Source organism: Molothrus ater, chromosome 1, assembly GCF_012460135.2.
Source record: "Molothrus ater isolate BHLD 08-10-18 breed brown headed cowbird chromosome 1, BPBGC_Mater_1.1, whole genome shotgun sequence".
In the NCBI taxonomy this organism is placed as follows: domain Eukaryota; kingdom Metazoa; phylum Chordata; class Aves; order Passeriformes; family Icteridae; genus Molothrus; species Molothrus ater.
Window position 1 is genome coordinate 44614127 of NC_050478.2, and position 16730 is coordinate 44630856.

At 40.0% G+C, this 16730-nt stretch overlaps 1 protein-coding gene across 3 annotated transcripts in view; it reads left to right on the top strand.

Annotated features, from left to right (window-relative positions):
* Positions 1-16730, top strand: part of FYCO1 (FYVE and coiled-coil domain autophagy adaptor 1) — a 45957-nt gene that overhangs the window by 22707 nt on the left and 6520 nt on the right. For 2 of the 3 annotated variants that reach the window (XM_054515755.1, XM_036406260.2), the window contains exons 10-16: positions 56-174; positions 1063-1230; positions 1664-1813; positions 3238-3443; positions 3787-3931; positions 12694-12777; positions 15623-15718. In XM_054515755.1, the coding sequence (XP_054371730.1) occupies positions 56-174; positions 1063-1230; positions 1664-1813; positions 3238-3443; positions 3787-3931; positions 12694-12777; positions 15623-15718 (968 nt within the window). The remainder of the gene's footprint in view (positions 1-55; positions 175-1062; positions 1231-1663; positions 1814-3237; positions 3444-3786; positions 3932-12693; positions 12778-15622; positions 15719-16730) is intronic. The other variant, XM_054515761.1, reaches the window with a different exon arrangement.

Below are 16730 nucleotides of genomic sequence, written 5' to 3' on the forward strand. Positions count from 1 at the left end.
GCATGGTAAAATCTTGTTTTTATATGTAAGGAAATACTGTAATTCATTTTACTAGGCTGCAAACACGAGTTTGTGTAGAAAGTTGGATGAAGCTAGAGAACAACTGTCAGAATCAGAATCTGCTCGGCTGCAGAAGGAAGAGGAAGTGACTTCTCTTAGAGAACTCTTGGAAAGGTGAGAGTTTGGATTCTTTAAAGAAGCTATTAATTTGTAGGCCAAGCAAGAGGACAATAATCAAAACATATTGAAAATCACCATGGTTTATGAAGTACCATATCTCACAGAACAAAGAGCTCATGGGCACTGGCAGGGAATATCAGATTGACACTTCACATAAGAAACGTGGAAATTATACAGCACACGTGAATGCATGGCTTCATTTTTACTGTATAGTTAATTTAGCTGATATAAATTAATGAGAGACATTTTTATAACCTCTTTTTATCTTACAGGTTAAGCACAAAATTAATACTGGGGTTCTTTGTAAGAAATGGAAAATTTGTACTTTTGGACAGTTTCTTTTTTCTCTCCTCTTTGTGAAGTTTCAGGGAATCAGTAAGGATTATCTGAATGGGGCCACATCCTGCATGTCTTTGTCAGGGTTTCTTATCAGCTTTAATAATTTAACTCAGGATGTGTTTTCAAAGTCGGTAACTGTGTGAGGCCTGTGTGGTGTGGATAATCTGGCAGTCAGAAATAGATCTTCATGGGTGTGTGGGCTCACACAGAGTCTAAAGGTTAGCCAAAGCCTATGTATTTTTATACATTTGTGCTGATATCAAATGTATTATCTCTAGTTGATACCATCAGAAGCTTTACTGTAAGCAGGGCATCCAAGAAATTTCTGGTTGCTGGCTGTGTTCACTAGATAATGGATCTATGTGCATTTTCAGTGATGCAGAAAACTGGGGAGATTCTGCCTAGCTCTAAAAAATATGCACACTAAGAAAAATTTCACTGAAACTACCTGCTTATTGGGGTGGAAGAGCCCTTCCTTCCACAGGGAAGACTTGAATTTACATGAGCTAAAAATGATTAATAATTGCCTTTGTATTTGATCAGGATCCAAAAAGAAGCTGATGAAGCAAAAGAGAAGATCCTGGATTACACTGAGAAGCTCAGCAAGGTGGCAGCAGATAAAGATAGCAGTGACCAGAAGTTATTTGCTGAGCTGGATGACCTGACAAGAACAAAGCAGTTCCTTGAAGAACGTTTGATAGAACTTATAAGGTTGGCATCAAAATAAACAGCAAGCAGAAATTAAAATCCTTGCTTAGGTTGTTCAGGGATTCTGCTTAGGTCATCCAGGTTTATATTCCCAAATTGAAGATACAAGTGAAGGCCAAATTCATCAGCAGATGAAATTTTGCATTTCCATTATATAGTCAAAAAATGTAACACTCAATAATATCTCCTTAATTTCCTGTCTGTTTTGAAATAATATGTAGTTCTCTGCATGGCAAGTGTTCTTTTCCCTATCTTTGCAGAGGCTTCAGTAGGTTTTTTGGTCTATCTTTATGTCTGAAAGCTTCTCAGAATTTTAGGAGCAAAGGAATTTTTACTGTGAAGCTTTCACCAGCATTCCAGTTGAGGTTGGTTAGCAATAAACCAACACTGTGACAACTTCTATGTGTTTTTCTTTCTTTTAACTGTGTCACTGCAGAGATAAGGATGCTTTGTGGCAAAAGTCTGATGCTCTGGAGTTCCAGCAGAAGCTTAGTGCAGAGCAGAGGTGGCAGGGGGACACAGAAGTTAATCACTGTCTGGACTGCCAGAGAGAGTTCTCATGGATGGTGCGCCGACACCACTGCAGGTCAGTTGTTGAACTGTATTGCACTGTTCAAAAGCAAAACTCAGTATGGTTGTCTGTGTGGAGGAAATATTTCTTGATGTTCACAGTTCAGTGATCAAAATTGTTGATACGTGACATTGTAGAGGCTGAAAGAACACGTGAGCTTATGAGGGGATAAGACATTATTGGAAAGATCCCTTGACATATATTAAGACAAAGATCAGGATGCAACTCTGACTTGGAGGGTCTGTTAATTTCTCATTTCTGGAAACAAAGATAATCAAACCCTGTATAGTGTGTTGCTTTGAAGGACTGTGCACTGCTCTGTTCTTCTCTACACAATATTCACTAGGATGGCTTTGCTACTGTGGTGGAAGTATTCCAGAACATGTTTCAACATGCTGTGCAATTATAAATTTGTTTACTTACACTAGGTATGTTCAGAGATAATCAACTATTGCAGGGTAATTTTTTTTAAGTAGATATTAAATTATTTCCCCTACAGTTAGTGTTAGTTATCCAATCTAGATTTATTAAAAAGTACTTAAATGGATACATTTCAGGGTCCTAGTGATATGTTTGGTTTGGCTCTTTACTGTTCCTTAGCCTCATGACCTGATTTGTCATGTAAGGAAAGAAGGAAGCACTAGAACTGTTTCCTTTTCACGTGAATGTAAACAACATTCTATAGGGATTAGTGAATGGTGAAGTCATTTTGGGTAACAGCTTCCAAATTACTCATTTCTGCTAAGGTCTCTGAAAGCTGCTTGTGTCTTCACCCAGTAATGATTTAAATGATTAAGAAAAGCAAAACCATTAAAATTTCCTGAGTAGCAGTCATCCCTGTTGGGTGCTTTAATTCATGAAAATCTCAACATTAAAAAGTAGTTGACAAGTTTAATACTGCAAGACTTCAGACTGGAGAGGGCAGGAGGAATGAATGTACACATATGTGTCCAATACTGGATTTTTTTCCTTTCTGAAGGGAGGAGGGGTCATTATGAAGCAGAGACATACAGATGTGTTTTTAAAGTTCTTTTCATCAAATCAAGTTTTGTTCTGCCAATCTGTGAGATTTGGCCTGTGTAGTATTAAGTTAATTTTCTTCTTACATACTTAATATAAATATAATTTGTTTGCATTGTATATTTGTGAACATTTGATTGTTTTATATTTTTATATTTATTTTTTGTATTTTTAGTTTTTTCTGTTTTACCTGTTTATTAAGGTAGCAAAGCATGAATGTGAATTTCTATCCTGTGCTTGTCAAGAAGACTTGCTTCACTTCAGAAAGGAGTGTGGTTATGAATTCTTCCAATGGGTGTAGCTTTCATGCTTTTGCAGAAAATAAGACCATTATGAGAGAGCCCCAACCTCTGTCACAGAGATATGTTCTGGCTGTGTGTGGTATTTTTCTAACACCTCTGGTTTTGAATCATTTCTAGAATGTGTGGCCGCATTTTCTGCTACTACTGCTGCAACAACTACATGGTGACAAAGCTTGGTGGAAAAAAGGAGCGTTGCTGCAGAGCTTGCTTTAATAAGCCTAGAGTGATTGTGGACAGTACAGATGACTCTGGATCCAGTGCCAACCAGGAAGGATCACCAGCTTCATTGGAATCACCTGTGTCACCATCTGAGAGGGCTTTTGGTTAGTTTATTGTTTGCATGCTGTGGGGATATAAGTACTGTTCTTTGACAGTCTCCAAGAAACCACACGGTCACCTCCTGCTCCAATGACCTGCAGGAGGTCATGGAGAGTTTTCAGAGTGGGACTGACTCTGTCTTTGAACTTAATTGATATTGAGAGAAACATTAATGTATTAAATGAGTGTCAGTCAGACCAAGATTTTCCATTAATTCTAATAGTTATCTAAAGCTTCTGTAAATGAAGAGGAATGGCCCAGGCTTGCCCCTTAAGGGCTTTGCTCGTTTGTTTTCCAGACAGCCGGCTAAGAGTGTTCATGTTTCTTCTCATGTTTTTTTCTGCACAGTTGCAAGTGAAGCCTCTAAACCACCAGATGATGCAGCTTTTGATATAATCACTGATGAGGAGCTGTGCCAAGTACAGGAATCAGACTCTCTCCACAATGAAAGTCAGATAGAAAGAGACTCTCTGGATCAAAGTGTGACAGACCTGTGAGTAAACACTGCTTCTCAAAGAGGAGACTCTTTGGGATTTGTTTAGAATGTTCTCCTTTTTCTCCCATTCAGTGAGAGTAGTCAACCACTGTGTTAAGTGAAGATCTGTGTTCCCAGGCCACGTGTTCAGTAGAGCAACACAAGATCATTTTGGTCTGTTTGCACAGCCAGCATTCAATCTAGTAAATCTAAACCACTCCATGCTCTCTCTCCACCTGCTTCACCACAACACAGGGGAGTAGTCCCAGCTCTGTGCTGTCATCAGGCCAGCTTGTCACCATTAAAGTCAGCATTCAGGCTCTCTGTGTCTGTAGACTTCCTTACTACCTTAGAGATGACAGCTTACAGAAAAGAACAATTGTGTAGCTACATCTGGCACAAGTTTGTTCTTTTTCTTTTTGAAGAATATGGGAGTGCAGATTTCAGTAATTTTTTAATATTTAATTCTACCTAAATTACCAATGAAAAGGATTTAAGGCCGTCTGAATGTCCAAATACTTGGTTTGCAAATCACATTGTATTATTATAGTTTAATTTGTATCTTTATTTATTTATTATGTTTAATTTGTACAGTTTAGACAAAATATTGTTTTACTATTGTTCAGATATTTTCAAATGTTTTACAAAAATTCTGTTCCTTAAAATATATTGTCTTTTGAGAAGAAAAAACAAAAAGAGAAATTTCACCTTAATTGTGTACTTGCTTTGCTTCCAAGCAGAAAAATAGACAGCATAAATATAAATGCTGAAGTGAAAATACTCATAGAGTAAATAGTCTGCTGCTGAGAAAGCAGACCTAGACTGTTTTACACCCAACAGACACATTTCCGGTATAAACCACAATGACTTGCAGTTTGGGTTGAAGACAAACAGTGCAGACTTGTTTATTTGGTAAAAAGACTTTTCAAGATTCTACATATTTGTTTCTTGGTAAATACCTTAAATGTGTTCTGCCTACTTTGTAGACAGTTAACACTGACAGTGTATTCCTGCTTATCATGTGCTGGAATGAGCCTGAGCTTCACACTGACCTTGTGAATTTAGTGTTTTGCAAAAAGACAGCTTTTGGTGGGGAATTTTTGTTTGTTTGTTTTGTGAAGAAAAAAAGTGAAGTGTACTACTTCTTTTAATTCATGCTATCTGTGGGAGGTATGTTACAGGTGAGGTAGCTCTGGAGAAAACAACCAGGAGAAGAGAAATAAGTGTGTGTCACCATTTGTTTTAATTTGAAGTTGGTCTAAATTCATCTTGTCTGACAAAGTATTCAGGCAGGAAGGAAGGATTGTCACTAACAAGAGGATACTATTCTTGAAGAGCACCCATGGAACAAGTTACTTGCACTATGTAAACTTTTATAGGTTGTCCAGCTTCCCTTGTTGTCAGATTATAAGCAGGAGAGCCAGGAAATAGTGCTTTATGCTCTGTTGTTTTTTGTTAGGAGTTTCATGAGCAGGTGGGTGAGTCTTACTGTGGCTGTACTTGGAACTTGAGACATTCTTTGCAGAGAACACAAATGACACCTGCCCTTTCCCATGACACCTGTAATGTTTGGAAGGCTCAGGCTCACTAGCCTGAGCAGTGGAGAGGAGAATGGCCTACTTGCATTGCAGATGACTTGTTGATTGTGGGTTTGTGTTATGGGAGAGATCTAGAAATTGATATGTGAGTCAGATGATGGTGTGGTGCATGTTAAAGAAAAACAGCAGGGCACAGTGCTGACTGTGACAGCACACAGGTCTTCTCACTTGTTTCTGTGGTGAGGAGTACATGTGTACCCAAAGCTTGAGTGTCACTTAGCACAGGAAGGAGCAGGAAGTGCAGCATGAGATACTTGGGTTGTTTGTGAGTAAATGTGCCAGAGCCACTGTATTGTCTGTTCACCCTCTGTCCTATCTTTGACAGCAGCCATTGAGGCATGTACTGAGAATTTTCTACTGTGTTTTCTCCCACAGTTCAAGGACCTGCAGTTTAGTGACTTTCTGAGCTACTGGTTTGATTGCTGCAGATTTCTTGGCTGTACTGGGCTGACCACCTTGAACTTCACGTAGACTTATCATCTTTATTCTTTCTCTTTTAAAGAGTCCAGCTAAATGTGGCCTGATTTCTAGGTGGAAACTTCACATAGTCTCCACTGGCATTCCAATAGTGTTCTTTTTGTATTAAATTGAATATTTGGAGTAGAATTTGCTTAGATGTAGTGTCTGGGGAACACACAAAGGATCCGAGATTGTAGTTGCTGGATGCAGGTCTGAGGAAGGCATACAAATAAGTCAGTTTTCAGGCTAAACTTCTTTATTGAGATCTGCTGAAAATAATCCAAGCTATTTTGGTTTTGCCAGAGATTTGAACTAGCTGGTGGAGCTTTAAAAATGAAGGAGATGAGCAGCCAGGAGAGGGAAGAGAAGGGAGGTTTTCTGTCCAAGTAGAAGATCTGGAATTGACATGCTCTGCTGACATAGTTTCTTAGGATGTCTCTCTGGCTGACAGCAGAGATTTTCACACTGACCATACCTAGAATACTAGGTGTGAGTCCTTGCTGGACTAAAAATGCAAGTTGGTCCTCAAAGCAGTGAATTATCTTAAAGGACATTCCTGTTCCTATTTGTCCCGCTTTTGGTGCCTACTGTACATTTACTCTATTTTTCACTTGGTGTCCTAGCCCTGCCACTGTTGTTCTTTCCTTGAAGTGACATGAAACAATTACAACAAAATTATTTCATAACAGCAAATCTTGAGAGTCTGCCTTTATTGGTATAGATCAGTTGAGAATCAATTAAAACTCACCTTAGTCACCAGCTGCAGAGGTGTGTGGCAGAATAAGAGAGATGACTATACCAACATAACTTGACTGACCTTGAAGTAGCTATTTCCTAAAGGTTAGGATTAAGCAGCAGTTATTTCAACCTTTCAGGTTTGTTATTTGTGTTTGGACCAACCCGATCAAAATCTTGAATGTGAGGAGATGAGATTAATTGTGCAATTGTGATACATCCTGCTACTTCAAGGAACATGGGTTTTCTTTTGAAGTGTTGTATTTCTGAACTCTTATTTCTAAAGCATTCACATATGCAAATTGTGTTCTAAAACAAAGGGCCCCAGGATAAACCAGTGCACTGTGTTTCCATTTTTATGTGTTGTAGGCATAACATGCTTGTAATAAATGTTGCAGCAGCAAAATCAAGATCACAGACAGCAGAAGACTGAAAAAACCCCAAAGTTGCCACTAGCCTGGTACAGGAACAAAGAGTTTATTCACACCTTGGTAGTGGTAGAAAGAACATCTCTGCCTGTCTGCACAGTGGTTGCTTTGGTTTGGATTGGATTTTTCTTGATGACTCATAACACTCTTGGCTGGCCTAATTACAACTCGCGTGGCTGGCAGGGTGCAGTGTTGCCGAAAGTGGGAAGTGAATGTGGTCTGAAGAGTGCCCTGCCCCACGCAGAACTAGCCAGGAAGGAGAGGGGACAGCAGCACCACTTGCCACCCTATGCTGGTAAAGCCTGCATTGCAGGTGTGTGTTGAGACGGCACCTTTACACATGCAGTCACACCACATTGCTTCATAACTTTGTTTTTAAGGACATTTCACTGTGGGAGAAACAAGAAATTGTGTAGTAAGGAAAGGATTGCCTAAGGAGCTGTTTCCTAAAGGGAAAAGTGGTGAGATGGGCACACTGCTGCCAAAAAGGGTCAGGTTCCTCTGAGCTGCAAGGCTCTGATAGGAAGGCCCGGGTATTAATGGGGAGTAAAGGAACATCCAGGCAGTGTGGTTTTTGCAAGAATGGTTTGAAGCAGTTAAAATTGGTGTTTCAAAGCTGTAATGCAAAGGACTTTGACCCTTTGGGCCGGACCCAACGCTGCCTTTATTGCAAGCAGCCCACAGCTGTATAAAGTCCTCCCTTTGCTCCTCTGCAGCATCCCTTCTTTCTTTTCCCTGTTCCAGTCTCCACACCTGCTCTACTACTTTGTGCAAGAGCTTTTGCACACTTTTCTTCCCCCTGCACATCTTTTTCCCTCCAGCTTGGAAGTGAAAAGACCAGAGGTGGAAAGGGAGAACTGGTGGAACAAGGTTGGAAAACAACCAAGAAATGTGCAGTTTCATGACAAGGGAACCAAGGTGCCAGGAAAAACAGACTGGAAAGATGTCATGATGCAAAGAATATGTGGGGAAACAAAAATATGTGAGAGTTTGCATCTACAGAAACACTGCTCAGTGTTGGAGCCCCTGTGTGTGTGATATGATATTCCTGCTGTTCACAAGGGCCCTGGTAATCTGGCAACATGAGCTCTGTTATCAGATATAAGATTCAAATATGTGTATGGGACATTCAGACTGTGAACCTGATAGCGGGTGAAAGGCAGATGAAAATGCTGCTTTATTACAGAAATTTTAGATGAATGCTGAAGGATTTTGTGTACAGACCTTGTCCTAGATGGAAAAAAAAACCCAAAACATCCAAAAAAACCCAACCACACATGAAACCCTGCATGAAGATTCAAATATATATGCTTAAAATTCAGCAATTCTCATTAAATGAATGGGCTGAAGGTATTATATAAAATAAGTAATATATTTGAAACAACTCATAAAAGCTTTCAATAAAATAAACACCATTCATAGAAAACCAGCAGGCCAGAGGTTTGGGAGTCAGGAAATTTAAATTACCTTTATGAAAAGTGGAATTTTATCTCATTGGTTTTTATACTTTCTGAAGATCTTCTGCACTGTTAACTCAGTTACCAGCTTGGACTGAAAAAGCAGGAAGCAATGAAGTATCATGATGAAAATAGGTTGGTTCTAAGCTGATCACAGTGTTTTTACTAATGGTATTTCCTCTTTCACTCAGACTCCCTACATCAGTATTTGCAAACAAAACAAACAGAAAAAAAAGAAGCTGAAAAAGAGTTCCCAGATTTTCCAGGCAGTTTTATAGTGGGTACATGTTTGTGGCATCTGCACTATATAAAGCAGTAAAAGATTTAGAGTCTTCCTCTTCGGTGGTTTGCCACTGTTGAGCTGTAACTTGCCATTTGGCACATCTTGATTTTTTAATAACTTTGTGTTAGTACTCCCTGACTTTCATTCCCGTGAAGAAATAACAGGTTAAGACAGGCATAAAAATAAGCAAGAGCTTTTGTTATGGTAATTGCATATTCAAAGCTGCTGTTCAATTTAAATCTCCAGTCTGTGATTTTTATCAATCTGAAGATAGTATAGGGTATCTGGGTAAAAATAAAGAGGACAAGTACAGAAAATATTTTTTATACATTTGTTCTTTTGAAGACTTCTAGCACAGAGTAAGGTTTTAATAATTAGTGACTAGCAGATGATCATGGCTAGCATGGGAATAAAATAAGCAAGAGTCACTTGGATTACTTCAAGAACCAGTTCCGTGCGACAGTTTGGGTATTCTTCCTGACATATTGCCTTATCAAAATTAACACCGCCCAAAAACCAAATTGTGGTGCAGCAAATGCTTGTGAGATCAAGACAGAGATTCATTTGCCCCATATCATTTGTTTGGTTTGACACATGTGCTTGGGTGGCAAAAGTAACAGCAATAAGCTGGTCAAAGGTGATAGACATTAGAGTTAACATTGAAGTGTATACAAGCCCCATGACATGCCACAGTGCCTGAAATCCACTCTTGAGCAGCAGAGTATTCCCAGAGTGGCTGCATCCAAAGAAAAATGCACTTTGCTGTAGCCAGGTTCAGCAAAAGTACTATCAGTTTCTGTCAGTGTGTTCAGTTTCATGTAGAAACTTAGTATGACAAAGACCGGTGCATTTCCTGCTAGGCCAAGGATGAAAACAACAAAATACGTATTTGGCAGGAAGACTCTTATTAATATGAAAATTCTCATTTCTGTTTTTATAGGGGTCAGTGATGGAGAAGTTATAATAAAAGTCAGCAGTATCTGTCGTTGCCATGTTGCCATCTTTTTAAAGGCAGCCTGGAAGGAGACATATTGGGATTTTTTACTCAGCAAATAATTAAATCCTAATGCAGCCAGGAGACAGACAAAATCCTAAGTGCTAACAGATAAGAGTTGTAGTAAAGCATCCATGACAGACAAAAGCAAATCAATTTATTTGCTGAAGAGGATTGTCTTGACAGTCAAGACCCAAGCACAACAGCTGGGGGATTTGAACACATCATCTGTTACCAGATTTATACTGATGGGGACTCAAAAGCATACTCAAAAGACAATTACAAAGAGGCTTCTGAAAACAGTATAAGGATTAAGCTTTCTAATACATCCCTGATTTAGTGCTTGGATTGAGGTTTCTGGGGAAACCCATGAGGGAAATAAAATTTGTTTTGCCAAATTTACCATTTAGGCTCAGGTTGCATACTCTGAACATCAGCGTTGTTTGGCTTGGGTTGGACCTGTCCCAAAAGGCAGGGTTTGAGTCTCAATGAGTACTTTGGAACCTGTGTTTCAGTTGAGCCTCATCTTGTTCTTCAGATATCAGTCACATCATCAGATGGCAGCACTTTTTCCTTTCCCCATTTCAAGTGACTTACCGAAAGATGGAGGATTTTCGTTAATGCACTACATTTGTATTACTCTCAGAGGAAGGAGTGACCAGTCCTCTGTCAGCCCCTTCCATCACACTCCCTCTCAAGGGCTGATGGTGTTAACGCCTTAAGCCTCTCCTTAACTCAATTTAACTGCAGTCAGGGCTGATGCCAGCACATAAAAGTAACAGCCCTAAGACTACTGATCTTTGCAAGCTGTTTACCTGGTAAATTAAGTCTTTTGTAAGATAGGTTTATTGGCTTTTTAAAGATTTAGCCCAAAAGCTAAATGCCCTCTCTTTTGAGCTACAAAAACCATGTTTCTGTGAGATTAATCCTACTACAAGATATTACCCACCATAACATTAGCAGAACTCACCTCTGATTCAAGATTGCCTTAAAGGCCTCACCCAGTGAGTTCTAATGTACAGCAGTTTGAGTGTCCCTTGGTTCTGCAAGAGAGGGAAGCTCTATTAAGAGAAAAAAGCCCATGCAGGCGGATCTTTGCAGCAGCCTGTGCTACCATAGCTGTAGTGCTTCTGGGACTCTGATTTGTAGAGCAGTGAGCTTGTATCTCTGGCTGCTTGAGTTTGGTACCTGGAAATGCATATGAAGAAAAACAGCACCGAATTTGTCTTACTTCTGCAGCATCATTTATTGAAAGAACACTACTGACACAAGAAATGTAAGGCTGTGTAATGCTTTTTAAAACAGTTCTCCCTTGTGCTTCATTGCATGTGATAGAAATTTCTCTGCCTCTAAGAAACAAACTGGGAGCAAGGTGTTAAATATTCACAAACTGTTCCTGTCAAACAGGGGAGCTATACGTTGTGATAACCACCTGCTTTTATCAGTCATTTTGAGATGCAGAATAAGGTATGAGGATGACACAGCAGTGGCTAAACTGTGTGGTAACATCTGGATTGTATGAATTTATCCCGTAGAGGGAGTAGGCTGAGAGACTAGCTGTTACTCCTGGATGAGTCAGTCTGAAGAACATTTGATTGTAGAGCTGTGAAGGACCTTGGTTGCAGAAACCACCCTGGCTGCATGGAACCTGCAGGCTCTGGGATGGAGCAGCCTCTGTGGAGCTACAGGCTGGGCAGGGAGGGTTGGGCAGGAGCTCTGCTGAAAGGACATGGGGCTCCTGATGGATACTGGTGTAAACTCAGGCCAGAAACTGCTTTTGCTGTATCTCTCCTATAATTCTGCCTCAGTTTGCCTTAACAGCCTCTAAAGAACTGTGTGAAAAGAAAATTCAAAGGTATCTTAACTAGTGTTACCCACAGAGGTGGTTGTAGCCTTGGTGATCTACAGGCTGCAGTATTTGGGCTATACTGGCAGCAGCTTGTCAATATTTTTAATGTTGATTTCCAGTCGTCTGCTGCCTCCTGCTGGGAAGGGGACTTGAAAGCACCTTGGTAATCCCTAACTGCTTGTTCTGAACATTTTGCAAATGCAGTGTTTGAAAGCTATCTTCATCTCATAGCCTTTGCCAAACATCTTCCCTATCACAATAAAAAAAACCAAAACAAAACAAATTAAAAAATAAAACATACTTTGCATGTTGTCACTCGGAGCACAGAAAGATTCCTTTGTCATGATTGTTTCCCTAGCTTGCTTTCTCTGTATTGTTTCTTGTCTTGAAGATAGAGTGTGTCCAGTTTTAAGGCTGGGGAGTCCTTTTGTATTGTTTGTTGGTTGTTTTTCTTTGTTTCATACAGAATGTGGCATAGCTAAGTCATAGATACTTTTTTGAGAAATAGCTGAGATTTCATTTATAGCAGTAAGCATCTCACCCATTGTACACAGTGATGGATCTTCATGTCCATCCATCTTTTTCTGTGTAGTTTTGCAATTGTCTGTGTGATGCTTTCCCATCTCAACATATGCCAGGGTTTGCCCTTAACACTTCCATCCCTTTCCCACCCATACAACTTCACGCAAGACACTGTCTTGCACCCTGTTAAAAACTCAGTGAGCTCTGTATCCCCCTTACTCCCTCCCAAATCATTCCTCTTTTCTTGCCCATGTCAAGGGCTGTCTGTGGTATCCTTTCTTCTGATCCTTTGCTGTCCTCTGTCCATTTTTACTGCTCTCTGTTGGGTTGGAGAGGAAGGCTAATAACTAAGTTAGGGTGCCTGGGGTGGGTCTGACCTGCTAGATAACAGCAGGCCCAGGGAATCATTGGTGCACTTCAGCATAATGCCTTTGATTGTTTCTTTGCATTTTCAGATGTGTTTGCTGGGCTAAGCAGCTGTTAGGGGCTCTGTACAGCCTCCAGTCTCCGTTTCAGGTTTCTGCCTTTCACACAATTCGGTAAGACTCTCACCTGGATGACAGAAGTTCTCTCCAGAAATCACTGGACTGCTGACAGGCAGATGGCTTCTGGGATTTCACTGCTCAGCCACATGAAGCCAACACCTCTGACATGTAGCTACAGCTGTCAGAGCTCAGGTGTTTATGAAAACAGAAAATTGCTGAGTCTAGATTTGAACCATCTTTTTTCCAAGTTTTAATTCTAAAAGTGACTTCTAACTTTTAACTCCCCAAGCCATTTATGATGTTTGCCACAGTATTTTCAGTATAATTTGTAAGAAATGCTATCCATGTATAAGAACAGGCACAGTGGGCAAGGCTTAGGGACCTTAGGGACTGTGACCAACAGCAGGTGCCTGAGGAATTGCATAAGAGCAAGACCAGCATGAAGCAATAATTCTTCAAAATGCTCTATCAGCTTCCAACAATCTATATCTTGAGGCTTTGCTGAATCAGAGCTGTTCTCTTCTTGCTGTAGTGTCTTTTCCATGTTTCACTTCTTTCTGCTTTTAGTCCCACTTCATTTCACTTTTAAAAAGAAGAAGAAGTGAAAGAATACAGACTGTTTAAATAGATACACCAGAGGCTGCATATTCATAATCTGGGGACCTGGCAAACTGTAGGAACATCCTTAGTGCTAACACAAAAGGTGAATGGGTCATGCAAGAATAAATTCTCTTGTCAGGGGAAAAATGCTCCACTTGAATCATGATACTGTTTCTTATATTATAGCCTACCAGACCTTAGTTTAGACTGTTAGACTCAGTGAGATATCATAAAGAGAAGGAGGATTTTCTTTGTGATTATAAGGCATTTTGGTTTAATACACAAATCAGGAGACTTAGCACTCCCTTAACCTTAGATGTGTGGTGAATGTATTGGTTGGTAGAGCCAAGTGGCAAGGTAACCACCTAACCATGTACTGGGTTACAGCAGGAATAAGGAAAATCTTGTGTTAGAGGAGAACACAAACATATATTGGTCCTGGGATTTAATTTACGTTTCAGGTTTCCAAATGAAAGATGAAATTAATGGACTAAATCAAGAACTCTAATGGCATTGTGTAGTAAATCACGGAGTTTGACACTTCTGAATTGTGTAGTTGCCTGTAATTGTGTAGCTCTCTTGCTCTGCATGAATTCAAGGCTGTGAAATTAGCTAACCTGGTGGGATGGGAGATTTACATGGATCACAGCATGAAGCTGGTTGCTCTTCCCACTCTGCAAGCAAAATGTATGTGTAGGTTTACAAGCTATAGTTCAGTTTTCTAGTTTGTTGGTTTGAGGTTTTTTTTCAGAATCAGTTTTCTTATCTGGTTATATAAAGATAGTTAACAAGAAGTTATTTGTATCAGTAAGTATTTGCACAGATATTATACTAACCTTTATGGACCAACACGTGGTAAGTACTTCATGCCTACATTCCTTGTGTCTGGGTACAGCTCAGGTTTTGGCACTTATTACAGCTTTGAGTCTCCCATGCACATCCCAGCTGTCACTTCAGGGTATTAACAGTAGTGGTGTGACTGAAGAAGTCAAGAGTTAGTCAAGAGACTGCAAAAATAAAAGAACGGGAATATCAAGATAACAGTTCAGGAAATGTATAGACAGTGGGTGCAGTTTAATTTGCAGTAAATTTGTCCTGTTTCCAAACCATAATGTCATTGCACTGGCATGTGATTGCATGTTGTTGACACAGTATATTCAGATGCTGCTTATGACCACCTGAAGGAGATATTTTCTCATGCTCTTCTGCTCAGCAATGCTGCTTGTAGAGCAATATCACATTGGATTTAAAAGAAAATGCTAAACTGTGCATTAGTTTTGAGAATTGGTCAACAGCAAATATGGCAATTACGCTCTCTTGGGGCATTACTGCACTTGATGGTTCAGAAGCAGATATGGTATTAACATTTTATTAGATTCCACTGATTTTTAGAAGGAACCAACCAGCTGGTTCCCTGTAAATAAGAATCCTTGGCATTTTTTTCTGGGAACAACAGCTTAATTTTCTCAAACTGCTGGAATGCAGAGAAACAAAAGAAGAATCAGTCAGAGAAGCTCTAACTTGGAAACTATCAGCGTTTGTTTCCTGACTCTCAGACTCATCCTTCTCTCTGTGTCCAGCCCCATAATTCATACCTACTGCTAGTCCAGTGTTCACCTTGAGCATACACCTTTTTTGAGGTAAGGAGTGAATAGCAGGTTCTTCCCTCTGCTTCACTGCTCACTGGGACACATCATGGTGTGGAGGAAACATACTGCTTTGTCATCTTGTAACAGTATCTTTGGTGTATTTGTGTTTGAATCATGCAGTAGTTTTTGTAGGAAAAGAAGACGCATGGTAGCAATTCTACAGCCATAGACTATGTTTTGTGTACAGTTGTCAGAGTAAGGAACTGGATAATATGACTGTAAGACACCTCCCAGATTAAATCCAGGGAGACATCTTATCCTTTGCAAGCTTTGTTTAAGGTACAAGTGCAGACTGTTTTGCTTGTGTCTGCCCCTGAAGTTCCCACCTGCCAGAGAATCTTCAAAACCTGTCATCATCTCAATAAGAAATTTATGTTATGATTGCAGAAAAGATTTTCTGGATGTATATATGTATTCCCCTTAGCTCATGAAACCAGGATAAAAAAAATTTTATGTTTGTGCACAGTGATGAGCAGAAGGGGGCTGTGGTTTTGCCCAGTTTTCTCACTAGAATGGGCCAATTAAGAATCCTAGAATTTGGTATCAGGACTATCAAAACATTTCTATTTTAGGAAGGCATCAGCATGCAGATTCTATTTGATCACATACTGCTCAGAGAATCATGATTTTCCTTCTTTTCCTTGTTCTAGAAACAGCACGTGTAATTCTTCAACTTTCGATGAATCTGAAGACTGGCAAGTTGCTCAAGATGCTGAGATATGCTTGTTGAAGTCAGGAGAAATTATGTAAGCAGAACGATTTCATTGCTATAGGGGAAAGCATAAAGGCTGAGCTCAGATAGCAGCTATGTGAGCACAAGCCTTGCAGGCTCCTGGAAGAGCTGCTCACTTGTGTTCCATGGTAGAATTTGGTCTGAGTGGGATAAGAGGGTGTAACTCAACCACACAGAGCAGCAATGAGCCAGGTCCTCTCTCTTCAGTCCCAGTGCAACGGGGAAATAAGAAGGAAAGATGCAGGAAAAATCATGAGAAAAATTTCCTATTTTTATTACAGGAATTGCTGTCAACACGAAGGGGGTTTAGAGAAAAGGCAGTGCAGTTCTAACAGTCTCTGAAAGAAACTGCAAGGGCAAGTCAGTGAATGCAGCTCTAGTTGGACCTTTGCCAAAGGGAAGGAATTCATGGCCTTTTGGAGCATGTATCTGTTATTTATTGGTGGCTTCCCAGAATCTGTTTTGCCTGCTCTGGTTGATACATGCCATGGCATGAATGTTCATCTAAGCCTCAGCTCAAGCTCTGTGTGTGCACAATTCTCTGCAGGTGTCCTGCTCTGAAATTCCTAATTACATGCAGTAGTGATACAGCATGTCTTGCACAGCCAAGAATAGAATCCAATGTGGGGAAATGCACATGACTTAGAGAAATTCACTTTTGCTCACTGTCCCCTTAACCTAGCTTTGAAATTTTGCCTTAGTTATGGGAAAGGTTTTAAACTTTTGACTGCAAGGAGATAAATCAGTCCATGTTTCAACCTTGTTGCTGCTGTTCAGAGATCCAGGTAAATGAAGCAGTAACTAGAATCATAGCTGGGCTGTAAGGCAAAACCAAGAATGATATTTAGTTTATTAAAATCAAAGATCACCTGAGACAGGACAGGACTGTGGTTTACACTGATCTCATTGATTTGCAAACAGTTTTTTTGGCCTGAAAAGTGACAGATGAGATTAGTTTTAGTTAGGGTAATGTAGGTGAGATCCCACAGATCTTAGAAATTGCAGGTTTCCCCTGAAGAAAGCAA